Source organism: Patella vulgata, chromosome 6 (assembly GCF_932274485.2).
Source record: "Patella vulgata chromosome 6, xgPatVulg1.2, whole genome shotgun sequence".
NCBI classification, from domain to species: domain Eukaryota; kingdom Metazoa; phylum Mollusca; class Gastropoda; family Patellidae; genus Patella; species Patella vulgata.
In genome coordinates this window covers 10,798,041-10,823,640 of record NC_065884.2, presented here as the reverse complement: position 1 = coordinate 10,823,640, position 25,600 = coordinate 10,798,041, and the positions used below count along the sequence as shown (strand labels likewise).

Sequence of the window (25,600 nt, the reverse complement as noted above, 5' to 3'; positions counted from 1 at the left end):
CAATATATAGCATATCCATATTTTTTGATTGGCAATACATGAATAACATTAGAGATAAACCCTGGAAAATAGAGTCTTATTTCAAATTTTAGCCAATTTTCTACAACAACCAAGCTAATGAAGATGGGGGACATACCTAAGGGGTAAAAACACATTTGTATTGTAAAGATTATTATTATAATTCAATTTTTTTATAAAGAGCCCTTTCAAAAATAGTGATCAAAAGCACTTTGCAATAAACAAATGAAATGAAATGGGGTTTAAAGGCTCAATAATATGTCCCAATCTTTATTCTGGTCAACAAATTGTACTATTTTACAATATTCCAATTAATTGATGATACAAATTTCATCTTCACACACCTAATTAAAAAAATTGGAAAAATTCAACTAAATGATTTGAAAAGCCTGACGTAAAGCTTTTCAAATGTGACCTGGATTTAAAAATATTTTTGAACCCTCTGGACAAGTAAAATAGGATTTAATGGATAATTTACACAACAGGTAAGACACTAACACATCTAGTACTTAGAATAAGGCTATTATTTATTTTCTGGAGTTGTCAAGCCAGCAAGAGTGTTACTGTCCCTTTAACGTTCTACTCTGACTGAGTTAATAAAAATGGGCATATGCTTAACAGTGTGCTATGAGAAAATTATGGCCTACTCTTATATCAAATTCCAACTGCCAAGGAATCTTTACGTGCTCGCCAATGTATACAAGGGGAAGCCACGTCGGAAAACCTTGATAAACTTTCCAGGCCAATGCAAAGATGGAACACTCGACCTCCAGTCTAGCGATCCAGCATCTTACCCACTTAGCCACCGTGGCTCGAATAAACAAATGATAAAAACAAATAACATGTATAAATGTTAATAAAACATAATTAACCTACAATTGTGATTTATTAGTATTTTCCCCTGAGTTGGCCATACTTAATACTCCCCGTCCAGAATGGGTTAAATTTGGCTTAAATTCATCTCGGAATGTTCCACCCCAAGCTGATTCTCCTCCTGAAAAACAGAAAATATTTCTACATGGTAGATATATACAAGTACGACAAAGAGAGAGAGAGAGAGAGAGAGAGAGAGAGAGAGAGAGAGTTTAACTGTCCACTCGACACAAACTAGGTCATTTAGGGACTAACACATGGTTCAATTTTATTTCAATAATTCACTTGTGTGTAGGGGTCTTTAGCAATGGGAGGAAACTGGAGGACCTGGAGAAAACACACGAGGTTGGACAGACGACCCTACTCCTTGTCAAGTACAAGCTGAGATTCGAAACCACGCCGCTTGACTCAATGACAGACCTTGTGGTCAAATGCAAACGCGTTAACCATTCGCGCCCCCCCCCCCCCCACCAACACTGGGATCAAACCCTGGACCTTTTGGTTTGCGAGCCAGTGCCATACTGGTTAAATGAGCTATCGAAATGAATAAGAGGTGATATGATATATTCAAGATCGATAGAAATGGAAATTAAATGAACCAAGTCATTTCTGAACTAACACTGATAGCTCAACTTGTTTCCCTTAAGATAATCTTAAATCTGTTTCAATTAATTAAAAAATCTAATTCTTTAAGGAAAAAACAGAAATTAATTACCTTTGCCTGTTCCAGTTGGGTCACCACCTTGTATCTAAATATAAACACATTTGAAATATTGAGATAAAAAATTATAAAAAATCATGTTTCAACATTCTTGTTTTATAGGAGAAATCATAGATATATTCAGTAAACGGAAAAGGTTAGAACGTCCACTCGACACAAACTATAGGTCATTTTAGGACTAATATATAGTCCAATTTATTTTTAATAATTTGCTTGCATATAGGGGTCTATAGCAGTGGGAGGAAACCAGAGGACCCAGATAAAACCCACGAGGATGGACAGGCAATTCTACTCCTTGCCACGCAAAAGCGGGGAATTGAAACCATGCTATTTGTCTCAATGACAGACCTAATGATCCTATGTGCACGGCGCACATGTTAACCATTTAACCAACCAAACCCTGCCGAGAAAACTTAGAAACTTACAAATTTTTAAACAAAGATTTGATATTGAACGAATGTGAAAGAAATTAGTGCTAGATACACAAGATTAAATCATACCTGGGTTACAGTGTGTTATGTTACCATAATATTTTTTATAGTAATTAGGACATTATTGGACATTATTATGTTATAAAATTTCCTATAGTAATTAGGACATTATTATGTTATCAAATTTCCTATAGTAATTAGGACATTTATTATGTTATCATAAAATTTTGTACAGTAATAAGGACATTGATATCTTACCATAAAATTTTGTATAGTAATTAGGACATTATTATCTTACCATAAAATTTTGTACAGTAATTAGGACATTGATATCTTACCATAAAATTTTGTACAGTAATTAGGACATTGATATCTTACCATAAAATTTCGTATAGATCTGTGAAATATTGTATCATTATAATATCCTCTAGCAGCTAATTTCATAAAATTCTCACAAGTTTTTGGTACCTGAAATATAAAGTGTACAGAAACTATTACATCATTTAACTGATCTTTAGGTCTTAAAGAAACAGTATGTAAAGATTTAGATAAAGAGCTGGCCATTCTTGCTATAATCAGTCAAAAATAGATTATGAAAAATGAATATATTGAATATTCAGTCAAATTGCTTTAATCTGAGTAAAGTTTTGACAAGAAATAGCGATAAACTGTTTGTTATTGACTGATTTAAACTCTGTTCATATTATCATGTACTATTGTTATGTTAAACCAATAATCTAGTTCAATATAATACTTTTGCATGGATGGCAAACATTGTTTGCGTTTCCAATGGATGAAGAAAAGACCAAGTCTCTCATTCATATTATTGTGACATCATAGCAGTAACACATGACAGGAAGTGGCTGCACTTGATTAGTGAATGGAAGCTCTGTGTTGTACTTAATTAACAAGTTGAAGTTACTCATACAAAATACAACAATTTCAATATAATACTTCTTATTTGCTTTTATCATCCCATGCCGAAAAATGTTAAGGAAGGGATAAGGAGATAGGATCTGTCTGTCCAGGATTTTATTCCATAGTGAGAGGGAGAGAGAAATGGGGTTTAACGTCCATTCGACACAAACTAGGTCATTTCGGGACTAACACATGGTTTAATTTTATTTCAATCATTTGCTTGCGCATAGGGGTCTTTAGCAGTGGGAGGAAACCAGAGGACCAGGAGAAAACCCACGAGGTTGGACAGGCGACCCCATTCCTTGTCACGTACCACCGGGGAATCGAAACCCCGCCAGTTCACTCAATGACAGACTGTATGATACAGTTCACATGCTAACCATTCGGCCATACAACCCCCTTTATTCCATAGTATTTCATGTCATAGATTGAAAAGACAACATGCAAAAGTATTAACAAAATGTAAAGTATTATAATAACACTGGAAATCTTACCATATCACAAAATAATTCTAAGTTTAAGGGGCCGTAATTTGTGAGAATTCTAACATAACCTTTTTTCTTCACTCTCTCATATCGTAAAACATCTTCATCGATAGCAGCTGTAAGGAAAAACAAAACATTATAAGAATCATTATAATCAAAATGGGATATAACTCATTATAATCAAAATGGGATATAACTCATTATAATCAACGTGAGACAATGAAACATTATAATCAACATAAGTTATAACTCATTATAATCAACCCTAGTCATAACTCATTATAATCAACCTGAGTCATCACTCATTATAATCAACCCGAGTCATAACTCATTATAATCAACCCGAGTCATAACTCATTATAATCAACCCGAGTCATAACTCATTATAAGTCATAACTTATTATAATCAACGTAAGTCACAACTTATTATAATCAACCCAAGATATATCTTATTATAATCAACCCAAGTCATGACTTATTATAATCAACCTGAGTCATGACTTATTATAATCAACCTGAGTCATGACTTATTATAATCAACCCGAGTCATAACTTATTATAATCAACCTGAGTCATAACTTATTATAATCAACCCGAGTCATAACTTATTATAATCAACCCGAGTCATAACTTATTATAATCAACCCGATTCATAACTTATTATAATCAACCTGAGTCATGACTTATTATAATCAACCTGAGTCATAACTTATTATAATCAACCGAGTCATAACTTATTATAATCAACACAAGTTATAACTCATTATAATCAACGTAAGTCATAACTTATTATAATCAACCTGAGTCATAACTTATTATAATCAACCTGAGTTATAACTTATTATAATCAACCTGAGATATAAAACATTATAATGAACCCGATATATAGTATTATAGTACACCTGAACTACAGAATCAAAGTACACTTTTTAAAAATAAACAATTTACACTACTGTTGTGTTTGGGGTGTGACAGAGGAATGTTTTTACCTGCTATGTGTTGTGTTTGTGGTGTAACAGCTGTAGAAGTAAAGGAAGCAGAAACAGCACCCGTTGAATATCCAGCCTGCAGAATAAAACATTTATAAAATAATAGATACCATACCAGTAGCCCAACTAAAAATCATGATTCAGATAAAATCTTAAAATACTCAGTTACCCCTAAAACACCATTAGTTTGATATCCTTAGGAGAGGGAGAGAGAGGATTGGGGTTTAACGTCAACCAGGGAATCACGCCAATTTACTCAATGACAGGCCTTACAATACAGCGCGCATGCTAACCATTCAGCCATCCACGCCATCCCAAGTTGAAAATATTCCTTTCGTTAAAAAATAAACACTTACCGCATTAAATTTATCAATCTTTACTTTATTTTCTTTTATTTCCTACAAATAAAAACAGACTAATAAATATATGACCATATAGTTAACGTTAGTATAGAAATTACTAGTTAAAGAAAAACCTCTAGATGAGAGTTTACATTGTAATATTTATTTATTATCTGGGTTTATTTTGTAATACCAGGTATTTAATATTACTAGTCTAGATGATGTCTATATTGTAATATCACCAGGGTTTATATTGTAATATCACCAGGGTTTATATTGCAATATTACCAGGGTTTATATTGTGATATTACCAGGGTTTTTATTGCAATATTACCAGTCTAGATGATGGTTTATATTGTAATATTACCAGGGTTTATATTTACCAGGGTTTATATTGTAATATTACCAAGGTTTATATTGTAATATTACCAGGGTTTATAATGTAATATTACCAGGGTTTATAATGTAATATTACCAGTCTAGATGAGGGTTTATATTGTAATATTACCAGTCGAGATGAGGGTTTATATTGTAATATTACCAGGGTTTATATTGTAATATTACCAGTATAGATAAGGGTTTATATTGAAGTATTTAATATTACCAGTATAGACGATGGTTTGTAATCTCTATCAAGTTCATCTAAAACATTCTTGGCTTCATGATTGATGGATTTTAAATTATGTCGTGGATCTTTCTTTGATGCCTCTTCGTCTAGAATTATAAAAAAAATACTCCAACATACAAATAATATAATGTAATGGGTATAAACAGTTTTTTTCTATCAACAATATACCTAAGTTTTGAGACTAACATGTGGTAATATTCATATCTGCTGTGGCTTTTAGGACTATACATGTACCTAAGTTATGAGTCTAACATATGGTTATATTTATATCTGCTATGGTTGAATTTCATATGGCTTTTAGGCTTTAGGACCTATACCTAAGTTATGAGTCTAAAATGCAATTATAATTAATAAATCTGCTATGGTCGAATTTCATATGGCTTTTAGGACTAAACCTAAGTTTAGAGACTAGCAGTTGTTATATTTACTATAGTCGAATTCATGTGGCTTTTATGACTACCTAAATATATTTATATTTACTATGGGCTAATTCCATATGGCTGTTAGGGAATATAACTAAGTTATGAGACTAACATATGGTTATATTTATATCTACTACGGGCGAATTCCATAAGGCTTTTAGGATCTATGCCTAAGTTATGAGTCTGACATATGGTTATATTTATATCTACTATAGTTGAATTCCATATGGCTTTTAGAACATATACCTAAGTTACGAGTCTAAAATATGATTATATTTACTATGATCGAATTTCATATGGCTTTTAGGATTAAACCTAAGTTATGAGACTAACATATGATTATATTTACTATGGGCGAATTCCATATGGCTTTTAGAATATATACCTAAGTTATGAGACTAGCAGTTGGTTATATTTACCATGGTCGAATTCATATGGCTGTTATGAGACTAACATATGGTTATATTTATATTTACTATGGTTGAATTTCATATGGTTGTTATGATTATTCTATATTTTAATAATGAATTAATAAAATAATACTTGCTTGAATAATACTCAATAATACTGACCTTCATCAGTAACTTTGAGATTCTTTTTGATGTGATAAAATTCAGCAATATTAAATTTATCTAGATGAGTTGGATCTTGTATGGTAATAATGTCCTTTCTTTCAAACGGCTCATCTGTTATTAAATCTTTCATATTCTTAGCTTTTAAATTTAATCTGTCTATAGCCTGTTTCAATAAAAGAGAATACATTCTTCAATAATTTTTATATAAAATAAGGTAAGAGAAATGAATCTATACTCTGTTTCAACAATATCAGATAACCGTTCACATTGTACCATTACAAAACTTAAAGATACATTATAGGTGATTAGATAAAGAGCTGGCAGTTCTCACTATAATAGTTATAAACTAGATAATGTAAAGGGAAATTGCTGAAAATTTCAGTCAAATTGATCCACTCTGAACTGAGATTTTAGCGACTGAATTTTGGCTTAGCCTCGATCATCATTATTAAAGTCGGTACAATAAAAAACATAGTCTCGATTATCCATTTTATGATTAAATTATGAATGGAAGTTGAACAGCAAATCGGAACCTAATCCAATAAACATCGCAGGCTAGCGATGCCATTGAGAGTTGATTATGGTCTGGATAAATTAATTAATGTCTAATTAATAATTTAGATAACATTTCAGGCCTAAAGAAAGACCTGCAATATAATCAGATTTAGCTCTTGCATAATGTATGTTTAAATAATGTACTTGTATATGCTAAGTAAATGTATATGTACTTCAGACAAATATGACCAATTTTCTTCAACAGAATTTTCCTGCTACATTATCTAAGAACACCAGAGTTTCATACCCAGCTTCAGACTTTTTATCACTTTACAAAGTAGACCACCTAATAAAAATTCTTCTGTTTCTGCTGTTCTTTGATTTCATAAAACCCTGTGATGCAGAAATTACTAAATAAAACTCTGCATGTGATATACGATTGATTTTTAGTGCAATAATGTCAGAATGCTGAGTTTTATAAGCATTTATTTATTGAGGGGGCCATATAATGGTTGCCGAAGAACCACACCAAGCCAATGGATCTGGGTGTCATCTGTAAGCGTCCACTGCACTCTTCAGTCACTCAAAATAAAAACCAACTTGTTAAAAACATAAAACATACCAAATATTGTATTATATTGATACTAACCTCATGTGCGTAAACATGGCCAGTAGGTTTAATGGCTACAATATGACTGTTTTCATTGAAGATTTTAAATGTTACTGGACAGTGATACTTGTCTGTAAACAAAAATAAGTAAATAAACATTCTGGTGCATTGATATAACTAATTCTAAGCTATCCACACATATGCAAAATAAAATGAAATGAAATGGGGTTTAAAGAGAGAGAGAGAGAGAAATAAGGTTTAATGTCCACTCGACACAAACTAGGTCATTTCGGGACTAACATATGGTTTAATTTCAATAATTAGCTTGCGCGTAGGGGTCTTTAGCAGTGGGAGGAAACCGGAGGAAACCCACGAGGTTGGACAAGTGAGAAATGGGGTTTAAAGTCGTACTGTTCTGCTGCGAACTGGGCTAATGAAGACGGTCATACGCCATACAGTTTGCTATGAGGGAAATTTTGCCTGGACAGCAGCACTACGGCCTACTCTTATATCGAATTCCAACTGTCAAGAGATCTTTTATGTGTGCGCCAATGTGTACACGGGACCTTGTTTTTTTGTCCTATCTGAACGACTAGACAGCTGTCCTTGTTAGGCCCTCCGTCCTGCATTACTGACAAGGTGGAACCACCCTTGAAAACCACACATACATGTATGCACACATAATATCCAAAACAAAGCTATCCACACATATATCTATTCCTAAGCTATCCACATATATGCACAAAGGAAATTAATGTGTGCACAAATTTTATGCCATATAAAGATACATTCTCATTTTCAGATACTGTTGAATCACTGTACATTCATAAAATGTATCTTGAATCTTGTCACAATAAGCATTTGTTTGAAATATTGTGAGAGAGAGAGAGAAATGGGGTTTAACGTCCACTCGACACAAACTAGGTCATTACATAATTCGCTTGCGCGTAGGGGTCTTTAGCAGTGGGAGGAAACCGGAGGACCCGGAGAAAACCCACGAGGTTGGACAGGCGACCCTACTCCTTGTCACGTACAACCGGAGATTCGAAACCACGCCAGTCGACTCAATGACAGACTTTATGATACAGCGCGCGCACGCTAACCATTCAGCCATCCAACCCCCCATTGAAATATTGTAAGCTACTAAAATATAGATTATGTATTTTTACTTACCATCACTATTTTTGTGGAAATTTAATCTGATCAATTCTTTGAAGCTCATTTTCTATAAGATATAAAAACTAAGTATATTTGTATACTAACATATACACGGAAATTGAAATGTGGAGGAAAGAAATACAGATGAGTCGAGTGATCTCAGTTGACTCAGTTGAGTCGAGTGATCTCAGTTGAGTCAAGTGATCTCAGATGAGTCTAGTGATCTCAGTTCCATCAGAACATCATCATGCCTTTAATACACATTCTACATTAATCATTACATTAACCACATTCTCCATTAATCATTACGTATTAAAGGCTTAAAATACCATAATCTCAACTGCTCATTACGTTGTAACCATGGTTTCCATGTTGGCCATATATGCCGGTCATGACCGAAGGCTATGTAAAATGAGCGAAACTAGATCTGACCTATCGGTCATTTTAATGGAAATATAGTCTATTTTTCAAAAACTTAATTTCTAAACATGGCTACAATCGACCTCCACCATGTAACTATAAAATTATATGGGCTGTACAGAATATAGCACACACTTAAAAAAGAAGTCACATAATCTCATGATTGGTGTTATAAATAGTTGTCAAATTGTTACCCACACAACAAAGGTAATCCAAAAATGAGTCTTGTTGATTTATTGAATCTGGTTATATCAGCATGTAATGTAATCTACATAATAATAAATACAAAAAAATTACAGTACCTCACCAGTAACGGGACTAAGTCCATATTTCTTTAGAAAAGGAACAATATTCCTGAAAATAATCAGTTCTAAATGTGGTCCTTGACTCATTACAATCACAAATTATATTTAACAACCGAGAGAGAGAGAGAGAGAGAGAGAGAGAGAGAGAGAGTTTAACATCCACTCACACAAACTAGGTCATTTTAGGACTAATATACATGTATGGTTCAATTTTATTTCAATAATTCGCTTGCACATAGGGGTCTTTAGCAGTGGGAGAAATGATTTATTTGGCTGCAGTATGTTTGGGAGACGTTGTATTCCTATCCTCTTGAAATCAGTGTTTCAATCTAAAATAACAAAAATCATGGTCTACTTACATCAGATCAAAAACTATTCCTTCTTTTGTACACAGTGGATTCTCAAATGGCTGCATGGATAAACTACAAAAGAAATTGTTACATGTATATTTACTTCCCAATACGTTTACCAAGTCTCAAAAGATATATGAAATTTGGTTATTTCTCTGCATTAACTATATTTATAAAAGCAGGTATGCTTGCAGTGTGCTATCATGGAAATCTTACCAGACAGCAACACAATGATTTACTCTTATTACGATTTAAAGCTTTCAGGGATTTTTACTATGATGCCGATGGTATACAAAGGAACTCAGTTTTTTTTTTATCCTATCCATAAAACTATACATTTTTATCTTGCCGGGCTCTCAATCATGCACAAATGAAATGTGGAAACATGCTGGAAAACCCAATCGACTATTTTCCATCAACCCCCTGATTAATCCCGATCTCTCTCCATGCACATATATTTTAATATACTAATGTCCAAAAAAAAGTATACACTGTGCATTTTGTGCTGCATCAACCAAAGTCGTTTTTCCATGGTATACGGTATTTGGGTACAATGTCAATTTGTTTCCCTTTTTTGGGGGTTAGAAATGTTGATTTTGGATTCAAGAGACAAACTCACTAATGTTTTATCAAATATTTTTAATCTAAACAAAACTTAGTCCTATTTTTAGTGTGTATACTTTCTTTTGGACATTAGTACATGTATATTATTTTTGAGAAAATCAGCATCAGGTAGAAGTATGAAATTAGTCCTTGGTCTGACCTGAGCGTAAATGAAAAATCCCGGCCATAGTTAATCCGCTCTGCCCATGCTCTAAATTTCCTCCGCAAATTTGAGTAAATCGCCGACCACCACAGATTTGTTAAACCGCCAAGGAAATTGAAATGTATCAACCGTAAAATTCAATATGTTGAATTTTGATGTGCCTATTGTTACATACATATTTATAATAAATACTGACCTACAACAGTGAAACGGTAGACGTCTGAATCGAGAATTACTTCCAGTATTCTTGGTACCTTTATATCCACCCCATTCATGGGTCCATTCAGAATGGGTCAAATATCTGTAACATAAGAAGTAAAAAACAATTCTTGACCTTTCTATCAGAATATTAATGTCATAGATCTCAGTATTAGTGTCATCTAGTGCTCAGTATGAATTTACAATGCCATACTGCTTAGAATTAGTCTCAACCAGTGTTGTCGGGCCGGGATGTCTAGGAATAGTCTCATACAGTGTTGTCGGGCCGGGATGTCTAGGATTAGTCTCATACAGTGTTGTCGGGCCGGGATGTCTAGGATTAGTCTCATCCAGTGTTGTCGGGCTGGGATGTCTAGGATTAGTCTCATACAGTGTTGTCGGGCCGGGATGTCTAGGATTAGTCTCATACAGTGTTGTCGGGCCGGGATGTCTAGGATTAGTCTCATACAGTGTTGTCGGGCCGGGATGTCTAGGATTAGTCTCATACAGTGTTGTCGGGCCGGGATGTCTAGGATTAGTCTCATCCAGTGTTCTCTTGGGTGTACAGGAAGGAAAATAACAGGCTGGTAATAAACCCTGAAGGTAATTTGGAACTCCATTGTAGTTGATAAAGACAATTCGTTGACACCATTCTGGCCCCGATGAGAGAATAATAATTGTCCCACCAGTCTAGCCCAATGAGAAGATAATAGTCCCACAAGTCTAGCCCACTGAGAAGGTAATAGCCCCACCATTCTAGTCTATGGAGAGGATAATAGCCCCATCATTCTAGTCCAGGGAGGGGATAATAGCCCCACCATTCTAGTCTACTGAGAAGGTAATAGCCCCACCATTCTAGTCCACGGAGAAGGTAATAGCCCCACCATTCTAGTACACTGAGAAGATAATAGTCTCACCATTCTAGTCCTGGGAGAAGATAATAGTCTCACCATTTTAGTCCAGGGAGGGGATAAAAGTCTCACCATTCTAGTCCACTGAGAGGATAATAGTCCCTCCAATCTACATGTAGCTCATTGAGAAGATAATATTCCGACCATTTAAGTGAGTGAATGTACCCTATCAATGCAGCTGATATCAGTACTGCAATCCCAACATTCTAGCTTAGAAAATGACAATATGTAAAACCTGCATCTTCAGCTACTTAGGCATAGTTCATGTAACTATTAGTATTGGCGTTAACTGATACATGTAGATAATAATCTTGTCCTTTCAGCTAATTGAGTGACAGTGACCACATAATTCAAGTTAGCAAAGCGACAGTAACCTAATCACTCAAGCTGCAGCTATCTGGGAGACACATACAGTAAACAAATTTTTCAATCTAATTCACTCTAGCTAAATGAGAAATAATTAGCACATTTTTACAATGAAATGGGGTTTAACGCCCTACTTTTCTGCAACAACCGGCTAATGAAGAAGGGCATATTCCATGCTGTTTGCTATAACTTATAAGGGGAAATTTAACCTGGACAGTGGCTTTCCGTCTACTATTCATAAAATTCCAACTGTCTTGGGTTCTTTTATGTGTATGACAACATGTACAGACGAAATCAACTTTTTCTTCCCATCCGAACAAATAGATGCTGTTTCTTGCCATGAGGAAACCATGCTGGAAAATTCAGAGGAAGTTTCTGAGCCAACGTCTGGATAGAATCCAGGAACTCCAGGTTTGTGTTCCAGCACCTAACCCACTGAGCCACAGTTTTACGGCTAAACCCAATAATAACCCCACCCTCCCATCATTTTGTCTAGTTCATTGAATGACATTAAAAATATTGGTCAATCAAATGTACAGCTCATTCACACATTAACACATCATAAAAACTATGTTATTGGTTTTCCAAAAATCTTTTATTGTACATTTTTTTATGAAAAATGATGAGAACTATAAAATCAGACACATGTAGAATGACATAACAACAAAAATATGGGTAGAACATGTGTCATCAGAGTTTTGTTATTTCAATGTTTGTAATAAATCTATTACGTCCGGTTTCAATGTACAATTTCTATAAACAACTTTTCTTTTTAATTTTTCAAAGATAACCAAAAAATACATGTAGCACTATAGTAAATTAACAAAATTGTCAAAAAATTAATTTCATAAATTATTCCTTAATCATTATGTACATTTAACAATAACAAGGTACATTGTACATGTAATATCTAAATCCACAGAAAGTTTGCATTTTCAACAAGTTTCTAACTTTTTTTTAACACTTTTCAAGTCACAACCTGCATTTTGAGACAACTAACATGTACTTCAGTCATAATACTTAACCCAAGTTTAATGTTATTTTTGGGAGAGATTTTCCACGTTACAAAACACCTGCCCCATCCATATACATGTACAAGCATTGCAATTTAAAATTTAATTAATCATAATACAAAAATAATCAAAATATATCAAAGGAAACCTTTTTTTATATTAAATCATTTTCTACGTTTATAACCAAAACCTTTTTTAAAAGGTTTCTCATTTTTCTTTTGTTCCGAGACTATCTTTTCTACCTCGTCCACATTTTTATGAAGAAAAGTAAACAAAAGTTTAGCGTGGCTAGAACTACCCAGAATTTCTGTGAGACGTTCTTCAGAGAGTGTCACAAGTTCTGCTAAATCCTTAACTTTGTTCATAACCTGACGAAAATTCTTAGAATTAATACCAGGCATTTTGAGTAAGAAGTCTTGTGGAGCGTGGCTATACCGATCAGCTAAATCAGATGTATTTTCAATAGCTGTGACAGACATTGCCTCAGCTGCATCAGGTTCTGGTCGATTTTCTTTCAGTTCGTCACAAAGTTCTGCGGTTGCGTACGGACTCGGGCACCACAATATTCTCAATTTACTAAAATGCATGGTTAATAAAGCTAATTGTGAACTAATGTCTTTCATAGATACTTCATTACTTAAGGAATATTTGCCTTGCAAGGAAAAGGATTTGTTTGCATCGAATTCGATTAGTAATATGGGTCGTTTGTAATATCTACACATCGCGACACACTGATTATATAAACGACCATTAGACAATGAACCAATTAAATCACTCAAACTTTTGCGCTCAACACAGATATCAGGCGTAAGAATATAATCACCGACTTCCAGGGTAACTGGTTCAATATCAATACCTCTTCTATGAATTAAAGATGGCAGCTCTGATCGGAATTCTCGCATGTCGACGATAACTTTTCGATTCTTTGGCTGACTGGGGAGACCACCTTTACGCGAATTAGTGGTTGCATTAGCAGGAGTTGCTCCCCTTTCTAACTCAGGATCTTCATCAAGTTTTCCATCGCTTTGTTCAGAAATCACCATCTGACCCTTTTGCTGAATCAAATGTTCGAAAGCTTCCTTTTCTTTTCGGAGAGTTGTGAGGTAATTTTGTTCTTCAACAGAGCTGGTGTACATGAGAAAATAAACTCTAAGTGGAACTCCCGGTCGAGATGCTCTGAACACTTCAAGCTGACGAACCAACTGCATGTCCGCGTCGTACAGGATAACATATTTTGGTTGAACTTCTTGAAGAACTTTCGTTAAACTATGAGGATCCGTACATCCATGAAGAGGATGAAGAACTGTCACAGGCGATGAAATAACACCATAATAAGCATCTTGGGATAAGTGTGGATTGCCTTCATCTTCTGAACCTTCTTTCAAATCACCGTCATTTTCTTTTTCCATGTTGACCATCATTTGTGTCAAAGTCAGTTCATCACTTTCTTCCTTAGAATGACCTCCCTTTTGTTTATAATTTTTCTGTTTCTCAAACTCAACTTGCTGGGCTCCTTTCAATTTTAGAAATTTATTAAAGAGTCTTGAAAGAATCGATCTACTACCTTGACTGAGATATTCTTTCAGTTGACTGCATGTACGATCATCCTCGGCGCAAACTAAAACATTGGTGGGACCAGCAGACCTGTCAGCATCCTTATTTTCTTCTTCTATTTCTTTCAGCAATTCAGATAATGCCTCCCATTTTGGACAATTTTCTAACAGTGGTTCTTTTTGCGTTTCTGTTTTTTCTTTTCCCTCCTCACCTTTCTGTTTTTTCTTTTTGTCTTCTATGCCATAAACACGATCCTTAGCATGAACGAACAAACTGTCAGCTGCGTCCAGAAACAACCAACCAGTGTTCTGGCCGAACGTCTTTTCATTGGTTCTGATGGAATGAACAAGAGAGTAGAAAGAAACACAGTCGTACTGGGTTAGAAACTTGAGGATCAATCGTAAAGTTTTTAAATCAGAGACGAGCTGACGTGTTTTTGGCCCGAGGGAATTCCAGATTGGATCTAACTGAATTCTTATAGTTTTATCAAAAGATCTTCCCAAAGCATTTTCAACAGTCACTTCTTCAGTGTCAACAGCAGTTGTGCATCTTTTAAGTTCTTTGATGCAAGCATTGATTAAATCTAACAATGCTGTCTGACACGCGACCATGGACGGAGTTAAATGCAAATGAATTTCAACCACTTCCACTTGATGTTTTTCCATGCATGAAACAACACTAGCATGAAATCTCGGCCACAAGAAAACTTTACGCACAAACAGATTTTTCATCATGCGTTCGACATGACAGAAACCAGTGGTAAATGAATATGGGCTGTCGGAGAAAGCTTTAATAAAACCGGTTTTATTTTTCTGTCGAAATAATCTAAGGATGAATGCTTCTTGACATGATTCGATAATTTTATGGGCTTTGTAGACCAGAATGCCAGAAACATGATCAACAGGTACTCTGTCCGTTAACAAATCAACAACTAATATTCTGGACGTGATGAACAAAACTCCTCCTTGTAAATATGTTGATTGCCGTACATTAGCGTTCATTTCATTTGTGATGACTTTGGGTAAAGGTTTGATGCACTCTGCTTCCAGTTGTTCCAGAAAATAATCTTCATCTGAGGAGGATGTATTCAAAACCAAAACCAAACTTCCCTGATCTGAATAAACTTTCAAGAAGTTCATAAAAATTCTCTGAATTCCAAGACCTCTGGCTAGAATTGTTAGACCATCTTCATGGAAAGCATCCAAGAAAATCTGATTTTCATATTCCAGTAATGCCATGTTGTTGCTGGCTGTAACACTCATCTTTGAATCTCTTCTTCAATATCTGTAAAGTAGACAAGTCTCTGTATAAATACGCGCCAGGCATTCTGATCGTCTTCAATCGTAGTCTATCAATCCATAATTTAAAAACACCTCATCAAACACAATTTTTATTTATCCAATTAAAATGCTAGCTTACACATGTCAACAACGCAAAATATTAAAATGACGAAAGGAAACTTGTGTCAATGTGCAACAATGGCTATTACTGCCCCGTAAAACTTGATAGAATCTTCGTCATTTTTTTAATTAAGTCTGTCAAGTTTGGAATATCAACTTGATCATTATCGTACATGGACATTTAACCCAGAGATTTTATGGTTGTTATCATAGTGATGATTATGGACATTTAACCCAGAGATTTTATGGTTGTTATTATAGTGATGATTAATAAGCTGGCCCTTATCCTTGTCTGCGATATCACCTCGGTGGAAGCGGACGTAAAATACAACTAACACTAACTAACTTGTAATCCTAATAGACATGCCATAATAACATAATCTCACCCACACACAAAGTTAGCTTTACTGTTACACACAGATATACATGTATCAAAACGCCCCAATAATTCTATTAAAAATACTCAAAGCAACTGTTTATAGTGTTTTGACATTGCTGAGAATACCTTATTATCAAAAAGGGTTTTATAGTTTATACAGATTATGTACAAGCTTATGAACAAGGAAGGCAACTAATTTCCAAACATTGATTATTAACATAACACAACTGTTGAATCTATTCATAGAACATTGCTATTGACACGTTTAGTTCTAATCTAATGTCAGTGATGTAGGCCTACATAATATAATCCTTGTTAGTTAGTGCTAACCATTTCCAATCGTGGTTTAGCGCTTCCTAATCTAATGGAATATAGGCCTACAAATCAAGTGGGTTTATTGTTATCTTGGTTCTGGGCCTATATAATGCAGGCCATAGCTATATTAACTATGTCCCTGGTCTGTCTATATTTTTTGTGGGTTCCCATTTGTTGTGATGTGAAGTCCTGACTTTGGCTTTTCAATCAAAGAGAGGACAAAAATTTAAAGACAAAATGAGTTAAAATACGAAGAGAGAGGCAAACGACATATCATTTATTCACAACATGACATGGAGTATATAAACGTAACACAGCTAACTTACAATTTGTCTTTCTGATGTTGTTTCTTCCCCATTTTCAGGTATTTCAAAACAAAACAAACTGTGCTAGTTTTCAGACCGGAAGTCGAGACAATTTCAACAGGAAATGAAATTTTTGTTAGCTGAGCACAAAATTTAGTTTAGGGTGCTCATTTGCTATTTAAATATACTTTATAATATTACAATATTGGAAGTTTATCACATTACATATACAAACGATACAATCTAACTAATTGGATTAGTATCAAAACCGGAGAAGTAAATTTTCGTGGACAATGGGAGGCAACTCCAATTAAGATATTGGATCAGACCACAGCTGTTTTATACATTGACTTCAGTTTCATATTCATATTTCATGCATATAACTTTTGTATTTGATATTTTTGCCGACAGTGGGAAAAATATCTCACAATCATCTAATAAAAATCTTGAATGGGGTTTACCACCTAGATTTTTTAACAAATGACACTGTAGCTAGTAGGCCTACAATACTATCAAAATGCAGTGTTCACTATTTATGATCAGCACTACACTGCATTATACAGTTAGCCTTTTTAATGTTTAACCAGGGCATGTACTGTCCACAAATGACCTATATTTATACAATTTGCTCTCATGTATAAAAATTCCTTGATTTGCGCTTCAAAAATAATTAAAAATGTCTAACATTACATCTGTGGGCCCTATTTTTATATACCAAACTCATCAGTGGGCTCCCTAATTTCGACAAATGTTGAACAAGTTTATGGGTCTCTCACCATTGGTCACTTTTATGCCACTAGGGCAGAGCGGAATTAAAATATTGGGTTATACGAGTTAGTGTGAGGCCCCCAGAAAGACAGTTGTGTGTTATGAATCCAGAAATGTTTTACCCACCGGACATCCCTGGTATACTGTTAGGCCTAATGCACTTCTTTTTCCCATAGTATGTTTACTATAAATATATACATGTATATATATGGTTATTTAGAGTATTTAATATTTTGATGCAGTTTCATAAATGAAATAACTTTTCACATAATCTCTGGGGGTTCCCCAGCCTGCGGCAGCCCCTTGGCGACAGCACTTAAAGCCCATTCATTAATCCGACTCTTCACTTAGGTAAAAATCAGTAGCAAGGGGAGCCAGACTATCAGAGTAATGAAACAAAGATGTTAAAACCCCATTTCTCGCTCTCTCCCAATATTGAAATTTTTCTAGATGATTTATATTTAATCAAACTGAAAAAATGTATACTTTAAACATCAAAAACCCAACAGAAACAAATAAAAACAACAAATATTTAACTTTAAATTTATATCCTTTATATTGTTTAAAAACAAAGATAAGATCAGTATTTTTCTTCAAAATAAAAATGTAGGCATTTACCAAAAGAGCACAATATCATTTCTTAGGCTAAGCTGAACATTTTAAAACAATGACCATTCACCCACAAACAACTCTTTAAGCAACAGAAATGTTACTACTTCCCTTTGAAGGAAAAGAATTGTTTACTGAACAATTAATCCTAGAAGGGGTCTTCAAATGAATACATATGATTTTGTTATTGGCTATCAACAATTAAATCAAATCACTATGTTTAATACAATCCTTGAGAGCCATATAGGAAATGACTTATAATATAATATTCTAGAATACTTGGCATGGATACAATTACTATGATTAATACAATCCTTGAGAGGCATTTAGTAAATGACTTATAATATAAAATACTAGAATACTTAATGGTGTGGGTACATACAATCAATATGTTTATTACAAGATTTGACAAGTCGTTCAAACAATAACCTATAATTTATATTTCCCTACATGCAAAATCTTGTTGAAACATTGCAGTGTAATAGACATAGTAATTTTATCCATACTAAAGTATTCTAGTAATTTAATATCTTTTTTCATAACAATTTAAATAATATATACATGAAACTTTCAAAGGTATAACAACTGAATTTAAATACATGCATGAAATTTTTCAAAAGTATTTTTTAAAATATAGTTACCAGGTTTGCATTAGGAGACTCATAAATATAATTTGTAATTAAAAGAATGCACCTTGCTTCTTGCCTGACATAAATGCCACTAGAATTATTAGCTAAGTTATACTTTAGCACCAAGTTCTCTCATGTTTTCTTTTACCATGATTTAAATGTCTACTTGTTCCCTACACATTAATTACTTCTTTGATGTGCATTTAGTAATTGAAAAAATTTTAAAACACACAGTACAACTTTATGGATACACAATTCAAGATACATTATGGGAGATTAGATAAAGAGCTGGTAGTGCTCAGAATAATATTTAAAAACTAGATACTGTAAAGAGAATTTGCTGAAAATTTCAGTCAAATTGATCCACTATGAACCAAGATTCAAGTGATTGAATTTTTGGCCTAGCCTCGATCATCATTACTAAAGTCGGTAGGATAAAAAAAATAGTCTTGATTATCCATTTCATGATTAATTATGAATGGGTTGAACAGCAAATCGGAACCTAATCCAATAAAAAATCTCAGGCTAGCGATGCCATTGAGAGTTGATTATGGCCTGGATAAGTTAATTAATGTCTAATTAATAATTTAGATAACATCTCAGGCCTAAAGAAAGACCTTCAATAGGCAGATTTAGCTCTTGCATAATGTATGTTTAATGAATTTCTTAACATTATTGAAATAAATTTAACAATGAAATAAGTTATTCATTAACCATTAACACAATAATTATTATTAATATTATTTGATTAAATTTAACAATAAAATAAATTATTTATTTATAACCATTATATCTAATTGGTGGAAAATGATTTAATATAACTGGATCCTTGTAATGATCGGGGTGATACAAGCCCCAATTGGGCATTGGTATTTCATAGGGGAATGGTTTAGGGTAGCTTGTGTGACCTTTAAAACTTCTATTTGGTGGCATGGGCTTTAAGACATCCTTCATCTGTACATCCGGTTGAATGGGCACAAAATCATCCATATTTCTACTGGTTGGTTTCGACGGTTGTTCATAATGCCAGTTGATGTTCTTGTAATCAACTGAAACATTAAAATGAATAAATGAATAAAATAAATAAATATAATGAATGAATAAAGTAAATAAATAAAATAATGAATAAATTCAATGATTAAAATAAAATAATGAATAAATTCAATGATTAAAATAAAATGAATAGAATGAATAATAGTACTCTTTGGTATGTCCAAAATAAATATTTTCAAATATATATCTATTATTAATTATTGTTTTTACAAAATGTATTTTTCGTTGAAACTTTTCAATTTGTTACCTCTTCTTATTGTATCTCTACGCCTATTGTACCAGTCTGGATGTTGTGAAGTGGCTCTTTTTGCGTACCAATCTGGGTGTTCAGCGGACCATTTCCGCCATCCCACCTAAACAAAATATTTATAAAATAAGATGAGTTCCACATGAAAAATTAAAATTATTGCATTTTGGGGGTTAAAAATATGATGAAAAGATAAAACGTATTTTTTTTTTATAAATCTACGGTGATAATACTAGTAATGAAATACATTACTGTAATAGTATAGGCCTAGCCGCATTTGACCCCCCAAAATATAAAGAAAATATTAATTCTTTTGTTCACCTACCTGGGCTACATCTGGATGACTGCAGTGATAAGGATTCCATTCATGTAATTTGGGCTGCCTACAATATTAAGAATATTATAAGCATAAAAAGAAGTAAAATTAAAAGTACTGGTCCCAGTATTAATTTTCATTTATTATAGCATTTATTTTGTGTTATTATTTATTTATTTTTTTACTATGCAAACTTAGTTCTAGCCGTAAAATAAAAATACACAGTTCTCTCTAATTTTAACTAAATATATCTAGGCTATATTTCTTAAAACTTGTAACTAACATATAGACCTACCTACCCTAGGCTACGATGTAAGATGTGGAATTACTTACCATTCTTTAGGTAATTTTGCAGGTCTGGATAGAAACTGATATGTGGCTGCCATTTTTTGAAGCAGTGTTTACACTCTTTGGCACCCCGATAAAACAAATATTACCGTGAACTATGTATACAAGGGTCTAGTATTATTGACAACTAAACGGTAAATATAACAGTTATCTCAAAGTCGCTTATATCGTTAACAACTCGGGGTCAATCTGTATTATCTTCTTATTGAGTGAATTAAAACCCTTTAAATCCGATTACAAACGACTTGATCGATAGATATAATTTATCTATCAAGTACCGGAACGCATGTAATCACAAATTCATATCCATTTCCAAATTGTTCTTATTTTGGTACAAATTCGTGCACTCCCGTCGCCATATTGTATATATACGTCGTCATGGAGACATGTTGCTAACCGAGACAATTTCTAGTTTTAAATCATATTATTATTTAAAATTGCTACAATTTATCGCTTTAAACCATTTTAAATATATATTTTAAATTATGTATGAAGTTTGATTGATAATTAAGACATTTACATTGATTATAATCGAGATTGGCTTTCTATGTTGTCAGGGATATAAGCGACCATCTGACAATTGGCCGTTATTGTTGATATTGCCTGGTTATAATATTTTCCACATCTGTCATTGAAAGAGGAATAAAATCAAGATGGGGGATACACTTTTTTTCAAGAGTAACCAGTCACATTACCCATATTGGGTAAATGTGCCACCAACCGTTCCAAAATATCCTGTTCCACTAGAAATGTTCAGGTAAATTGTATTTAAAAATGGATTAATAATTTAGCCATGATAATATACTAAGTATTAAGCCCATTGAGAGGCCTATGTAATATATTTGACTAATTTATTGTTCACTTGTTTATAGACTAGTGCACTATTCTATTTTTATGGATACATGTATGTTAACTGGTAGCCAAACTGGGCGCTTTTCTTTTGTTACCTACGGCACAAAAAACCGTATTTTTTAATTTTTATTATCGAATTTTACTGACCTAATATTGTAATATTTTGTATTCCCCGATGGATAAGTTTATTGAATGTTTGTTTGTTTTTTTATATTTGTGGGGAGAGGGGCCGGGATTTCTTTTCGTGAATCCCACCCCAACCCCGCCACAAAGATGGGGTGGGTGGGGGTTAAAGCTCAATATATGAAAATAAAATATTGTATTAGCTCTAATTCAACGATTCGAATAACTTCGATTGTATGGCCAAATTATGTAGTCCAAGATTCATTGTAAAAGAAATTTGATAATCTAAATTATGAACTTTCAAAATAATATTTATTTGCTCTTTCATTTTTTACAGACGAGAATCGCCCGAGAAATATACAGCTAAATCTGGTCCAGATTCATGGCAGGTCAGTATTGAATTTGAATCTAAATCGGGATATTACCCGACGTTGATATTTTGCTTTTGTTTCCTTCTTGAAATACCTCTATATATTAACCAACACGATAATTATTTACCATTAAATTACTGTTACGGCGTTTAAGTCGGAAGTTGCATTTTATAAATATCCGATACAACTTTGGAGAAATAAGCGCCGGAAAGGTAATCGATACCGTTTTCAATCGGTGAATAATGTAAGGCCTGTCGGGAACGGAATGCACGTGAACATTAAAATTTATCAAAAACCTCAGCGCATTAAACTTTCGAAAACAGACAAAAACAGGGACTTTATCCTTCTGTTTTGTCCTCCATTACGCCAAATGAAAAATCTCATCAAAGATCCATTTAGAACTTTGTCCTGTATGGTGTTCATTTGATTAAAATTTTACAGTCAAAATATGAATAGAAAAATACCTTTGCAAATCACATCACGTTTGAAATTTAAGATCAACATTTTTTGAAAATTGACAGGGTTTATGTCACATTGGGTTGAGATCAGGGATCTTAATCGGTAGATTATAGTTGGCTTTAGTCACTTGATGTTTGTAAAAGTCGATTAATAAAACAATGAACCAGCCACTATGGTATCATAATCAAATCTACTTTGGGCTGAATAACAGCTGGTTAATTATTACTTGTTAATTTGGAAGGCAGTCAACTTGCTTGTCAGCTCAATAATAGTCACACCTTTGTGAGAATCGGCCACGTGGTTCATAATCCGATTAATTAGCACATTTAACACCCCCCCCCCCCCAAAAAAAAAACCCCAAAAAAACAAAAACAAAAAAGGACTTGCTGATTATTCATAACAAATCCAGTAAGTTACCTTTGTGAAAACAGGCCACTTGGGCAAATGAAGATGATCCAAGTAATTAGCCCATCGGTACGTAGCAAACACGCTCACGCGAACCGAACGCGGGCTGCTACGGTAAAATTGTGCCTTACGTGTAGTAGACCAGGTACACGTACGTCGTATCAAGCGGTCAATAAAAATGTGAAACCAGATGGTTTTCTACACGAAAATAAACTAATAACGATAATATCGCTTTTATACGATTTCGTGAATTTGAGAGTAGATAATGGACGGTATAACTTACTATAACTGATCAGAACGCCAGAATTTTACAGCGAAAGACTTTTAATTCTTTTTCCTTGTCTATTTCTTTTGATGTCTGAATCTTTTTATTTTTCTTAGAACTGGACTGATAAATGGAGTGATTACAGTAAAATTGGATACCATAGACCGCGTATTGAGGAACTTCCCAAAGGCGTTGTCGATACTCGGGATTCCAGATGTCGACCAATGATGTTCAGACCGGGACTTTCTTCCACGCCAAAATGGACCCGCGAGGGCAAAGATTGGCCTATAGATGAAAAGAAATATATGAAAAACGGCAGTCCGGCTACAGAAATAAAAAGAGCACAAGCTATTTATAGATTGAGTGACAGAGATGAAAAACTTTATCCATTTTCTAATTATATGACGTCAACTTATCGTCGTCCAGTGTATTCAGTTTTTGGACCCCTACAGAAGGATAAAGTTTATGGTTTGACCCATCAACATAATCGCCATGGATTTATGCCTTTTGAGGATTATTATTAAACAATTGTTTTATTAAAATAATGTGTGTGATATGAACATTTTATATTTTTGGTCTGTGCCGTGACCATGTATTTATTGTGCCCAGCCAAGCATATTGAAGAATTACTGAAATTTATAACACGCCCTAATGCCCAGGATGAAATAGCCCCAAAAAGTATTTTTCAGATCCTGAAATTTAACATGACATTGCAAGCCTATATCCCTTTCAATTCAAGTGATTCCAAATAAAATGTGAGTAAAACTTTGAATTGAGCAAAAATGATTTTATGGTGTTGGCAGTATAGAACCCTGGTACGGTAAATACATGTCTTAGTGTTGTGCATTCTCAACACTCCACACATTCTTTTTCAGTAAATCATGCAAACAGTTCGAAATATTTCTGAAGCTAGGTTTATTATTGACAGTACAAAAATTCTTGGAGTTTACAATATTTGATGAGTGAAATTTTTTTTTAAAAATAATCAAATACAAAATCATAATAAAACTAAAAAAATAAATGATTAAAAAAGAGTCTGTTTTTGTTTCCCAATGGTAAATTTCTCTATGTATGGACTTTATTATAGGGTCCATAGCCATAAGCGAATCCCAGGGGTTGAATGGAATTTGTGAAATGAAATAATAGACAGGCGACAATACTCCTTATGCATAATAGCATGGGATAGAAGTCATGACTTTCATAGGTACAAGCGTTATGGTTCACCCATCAAAGAGTATTTCACAGTTTTGAAGTATTTCACATTTATCAATATCCCAAGCATGTGCATGGTGACTCTTCAGTATTATTATTTTCTGCAAAGCACGCTGGCAAATAGTAATGGTCTGAATCCGTTTTCAATTAAATGGAGTTGCCTCCCATTAACCATAAAGTTTTCCCCGGGTGAAAGGGAAAGATAACTCTAATTTTAAAACCCTTTTAAGGCAAGGTTTGTTTTCTACAGTTTGTAACTACTATAAATCAATCAAATTAATTTAAATAGTTATTGGCACACTAATTGCAGAATTTCATTTAATTAACGATATAAAGTTTGTGACGTTTTGTTGATTACACAAGTTGACATTGGAATTTAATAGCCTTTAAAATCGGTGCATGATTTCAATGATTGACAGTTCACATCCGTGTTGAAATAATAACACTGAGCAGAGACACCATGCACATGCTTGGGATATTGATAAAAAAAAAAAATGAACAATTCTGAAGACCTTACCACTATATTTGGTGTTACCTTCTGTTGCATAAAGTCGATCCAATGCATTAAATATTCCAATGAATTATCTCTCTTTTAACATCCATCATGGCCCCCCTTAACATCCCGTGAAAAAGTCTCTATATATCTGTTGTCAGGTCACAGTTGAAATAAAAATGAAATGGGGTTTAACATCCTACTTTTTGTTGAAATAGAATGAAATGGGGTTTAATTAACACCCATCTTTTCTTCTCCGACTGGGCTAATGAAGATGTGCATACGCCACGCAGTGTGCTTTGAGAGAAATTTTCCCTGGATAGTGGTCTACCACCAACTCTTGATTCAAATTCCAACTGTTAAGGGTCCTTTTACATTCACACCAATGTGAGCATGTGGGACTCTGTTTAGTCAATGAAATCAACTGATATGCAGAACAGCATGGTGTTAATCACCATTTCATTTCATTTCAAGAATAGACACAAAAACCTTTACCAGAAGATT

At 33.8% G+C, this 25,600-nt stretch overlaps 3 protein-coding genes and 1 long non-coding RNA gene across 4 annotated transcripts; 1 reads left to right on the top strand and 3 right to left on the bottom strand.

Moving 5' to 3' along the window:
* Positions 1 to 996: 996 nt before the first annotated feature.
* LOC130013098 (uncharacterized) lies at positions 997 to 2,886 on the bottom strand. Its single transcript, XR_008788448.1, has 4 exons — positions 2,798 to 2,886; positions 2,422 to 2,511; positions 1,607 to 1,640; positions 997 to 1,012 (listed from the first exon to the last, which is right to left on the bottom strand). It is a non-coding gene; the product is annotated as an uncharacterized LOC130013098 (long non-coding RNA).
* Positions 2,887 to 5,356: 2,470 nt separating this feature from the next.
* LOC126824249 (RING-type E3 ubiquitin-protein ligase PPIL2) lies at positions 5,357 to 17,246 on the bottom strand. The gene is made up of 8 exons (XM_050553446.2): positions 16,968 to 17,246; positions 10,702 to 10,806; positions 9,749 to 9,811; positions 9,387 to 9,438; positions 8,680 to 8,731; positions 7,546 to 7,637; positions 6,399 to 6,564; positions 5,357 to 5,490 (listed from the first exon to the last, which is right to left on the bottom strand). Exons 1-8 carry the CDS (start codon positions 16,997 to 16,999, stop codon positions 5,357 to 5,359), a joined length of 696 nt encoding a protein of 231 aa, XP_050409403.2. The 5' UTR covers positions 17,000 to 17,246.
* A 999-nt stretch (positions 17,247 to 18,245) lies between these two features.
* Positions 18,246 to 21,280, bottom strand: LOC126824770 (uncharacterized). The gene is made up of 4 exons (XM_050554144.1): positions 20,902 to 21,280; positions 20,578 to 20,635; positions 20,253 to 20,358; positions 18,246 to 20,001 (listed from the first exon to the last, which is right to left on the bottom strand). The coding sequence occupies exons 1-4, from the start codon at positions 20,952 to 20,954 to the stop codon at positions 19,727 to 19,729; spliced, it is 492 nt and encodes a 163-aa protein (XP_050410101.1). The 5' UTR covers positions 20,955 to 21,280; the 3' UTR covers positions 18,246 to 19,726.
* A 196-nt stretch (positions 21,281 to 21,476) lies between these two features.
* Positions 21,477 to 24,359, top strand: LOC126824769 (uncharacterized). Its single transcript, XM_050554143.2, has 3 exons — positions 21,477 to 21,673; positions 22,229 to 22,280; positions 23,508 to 24,359. The coding sequence occupies exons 1-3, from the start codon at positions 21,570 to 21,572 to the stop codon at positions 23,913 to 23,915; spliced, it is 564 nt and encodes a 187-aa protein (XP_050410100.1). The 5' UTR covers positions 21,477 to 21,569; the 3' UTR covers positions 23,916 to 24,359.
* Positions 24,360 to 25,600: the final 1,241 nt, after the last annotated feature.